The sequence below is a fragment of the Macrobrachium nipponense genome, chromosome 35 (assembly GCF_015104395.2).
Source record: "Macrobrachium nipponense isolate FS-2020 chromosome 35, ASM1510439v2, whole genome shotgun sequence".
Taxonomy (NCBI): domain Eukaryota; kingdom Metazoa; phylum Arthropoda; class Malacostraca; order Decapoda; family Palaemonidae; genus Macrobrachium; species Macrobrachium nipponense.
Genome location: NC_061096.1, coordinates 22,666,550 through 22,669,049, shown reverse-complemented (window position 1 = coordinate 22,669,049; position 2,500 = coordinate 22,666,550). Strand labels below are relative to the sequence as shown.

General features: G+C 37.2%; 1 protein-coding gene and 1 long non-coding RNA gene across 2 annotated transcripts in view; one reads left to right on the top strand and one right to left on the bottom strand.

Annotated features, from left to right (window-relative positions):
* Positions 1-2,500, bottom strand: part of LOC135208480 (negative elongation factor A-like) — a gene marked incomplete in the record, with an annotated part of 32,284 nt that overhangs the window by 11,595 nt on the left and 18,189 nt on the right. Inside the window, 3 exon segments of the mRNA XM_064240714.1 lie at positions 13-268; positions 592-755; positions 2,132-2,297. Of these exon segments, the coding sequence (XP_064096784.1) occupies positions 13-268; positions 592-755; positions 2,132-2,297 (586 nt within the window).
* LOC135208481 (uncharacterized) overlaps positions 1-2,500 on the top strand; it is a 260,778-nt gene that overhangs the window by 247,913 nt on the left and 10,365 nt on the right. The window lies entirely within an intron of this gene.

Sequence of the window (2,500 nt, the reverse complement as noted above, 5' to 3'; positions counted from 1 at the left end):
AGAGAGTCATACTGTGTAAAGTGGTTGTAGTGCCTGCAGCTGAAGGTAACAAGGTGGCAGATGGTGTAGGCGGTCCTGGAGTCGGTGGATTGGAAGGAGTAAGACCTGCAGCATAATCGGGAGTAGTTTGCTGTTGAGGGGTTTGAGGTTGTTGCTGAGGTTGAGCTGCTCCCTTGGTTTCTCCTGCTTGTGTTTCTTTTCTTTTTTCTTCTGCCTCTGCTGCTTTTGTTTCTGCAGCTGCATCCTGGACCTTTCTCCTCTTTTTAGCCTGCAAATTCAATGAAACATTAAAATTTACATTGAAATGCAGTGACCTATCATTAATATTAATAATGTGTACATTGGTGAACCAGTGTATTTGCTTTTTCATAAACATCATTAATTCCTGAATCCAAAGTCCATTATTTAATCATTTTGAATCATAATCAATAAACACAAAATAGGGTTATGAATAAAATAACTCCAATCCTGACTTCCTTCAGAAATTCTATACTTCTTTTAAATGCTTCAAATACCTTAATACAGTATATTTATTCCTGTTATCCAATGACTAAATCTTGCATACAACATATATGATAAAACTGAACCTACCTGTTGTGCAGCAATGGGTGACTCGGTAATATCTAAAAGCTTGATACCACCATCTTTTCGAGTACCACTAGGACGAGCTAAGGGTCTAGAAACAGGTGTAGAACCTAATCCGGACCCTCTTAAACCAGAACCAGGCAAACGACTTGGGATTCCTTTCATGGGTGCTGAAAAGCAAATATTTGAACATAAATCCAAACACTGATACTGAAATTTAAAATGTTACAAATTAACTTTCCAATCAAAATCAAACTTTCCTGAATTGATCACTCAAAATCAAGATAACTACAGTAATCCATTAATAATTTGTACTTCTAGTATATGCAATACAACATTTACTGGATTTTTTTTTTTTTTCCTTTTAACTTATCACAGCAAGGGGCAGAAGGGATGTTGCAAATGACCTTCTGTAATGCCTACAGTGCACCAAATGAGGTGCACTGAAACCACTAACCTCACAGGAAGGTTTGGATGAAAAAACATGAATCCAAGTTTAAAGATTTTCTTTTCTCTACCCTTCAGGATGAGATGAAAGTCTGCAACACTTGTGATAATGCCTCTGCCTTACTTTCATACCAAGTGAAAAGGACTGTTTCTTCCCTCATCTCAGACTTTCACTGATTCCAATGGTTGAACACAGGTCACTAGCCAACAACCATTTGGCTTGTCGCACATTACTCCATCATCTTCATTCAGCTGTGGTCTTGATGTCAACACTGTATCACCACCCTGTCATGCTATATGCTCCAGCCATCACCTCAGTAACTCCTGGCTCCAGTAATACACTTGACTTCAAACAAGGACCTTTTCAAGACTTTTTCCCTGTTGAATGCCATACTTGACAAGTCTTTCTACTCTGCTCCTGGCCATTTGTGATCCAAGTCTGGACACTGTGCAATACTGCTTCCGAAAGGCGAGCAAAGGTTTCAGCTCAGTGACTTACATTCACAGCATGACCACTAGGCATCTGCTCAGTATCAATAGTTGCCAGGAGGGATTCAGCGTAATTTTGCTACCTTTTTTCAAAGATGCAACTATCAAGTTTTTTTTTTTATTTCATGTAGAATTTTACCTATAAAAACTGAAGTTTTGAGGTCAGGGACATCAATCCCATCTTCATAACTTAATCATTACAACATTCTTTTAAGCAAAGACGTCTGGGAACTACTGCACCTATACCTATACCTAGGATGGGTATGTCTGTATACCTCCTTATTACCAACATCATGCACAGACTTTTTATGTTGCAAATAAGCACATTTATCAATGTTTGCATACTTCAATGCACCATGAGTTTTTTCTCAGAGCATAAATCCCTAGATGTATCACATAATATTTCTCCAGCAGCCAACAATCAATCATACAACCATACCACATGTTTAGTCCCCCTTTCTAAGTTAGTGAATATACATTCCAGTCATATTATATTCACTGGATTCCATTTCTCCAAACATATTTTCATATATGTGAACTTTCACTCCCATAAAAGCAATGTGATTACCCTTTAAAGGCATACTAACAGTACAAAATCTATAGTACTTACTGGTATCAGTCATTTTACGTGGCATCCCTCTTGACCTAACAGGCACAGTTGGCAGTTGACTTTTCTTTATGTTGGCTTGTGCATCAGCAGAACGGCTAATGAGTTCTGCTCTTAATGCAGCTGCCTTTGGTTTTCTTTTCAAGGCAAAATGTTTGGTAACAGGAGGCTGAAAGTTACAAAATATTTTACTTTCCTATTATTTATTCAAAACACTAAGTAGTACTTATTTTCAAATTCTGATACAGAATACATTAACTTTTCATTACATTGATTTTTTCAATACAAACCCATCAGTCATACATCACCTACACTAGTGAAGTACACTAGAAATATGATATTGTTATGTTTACAATAAAGTCCATAACATAC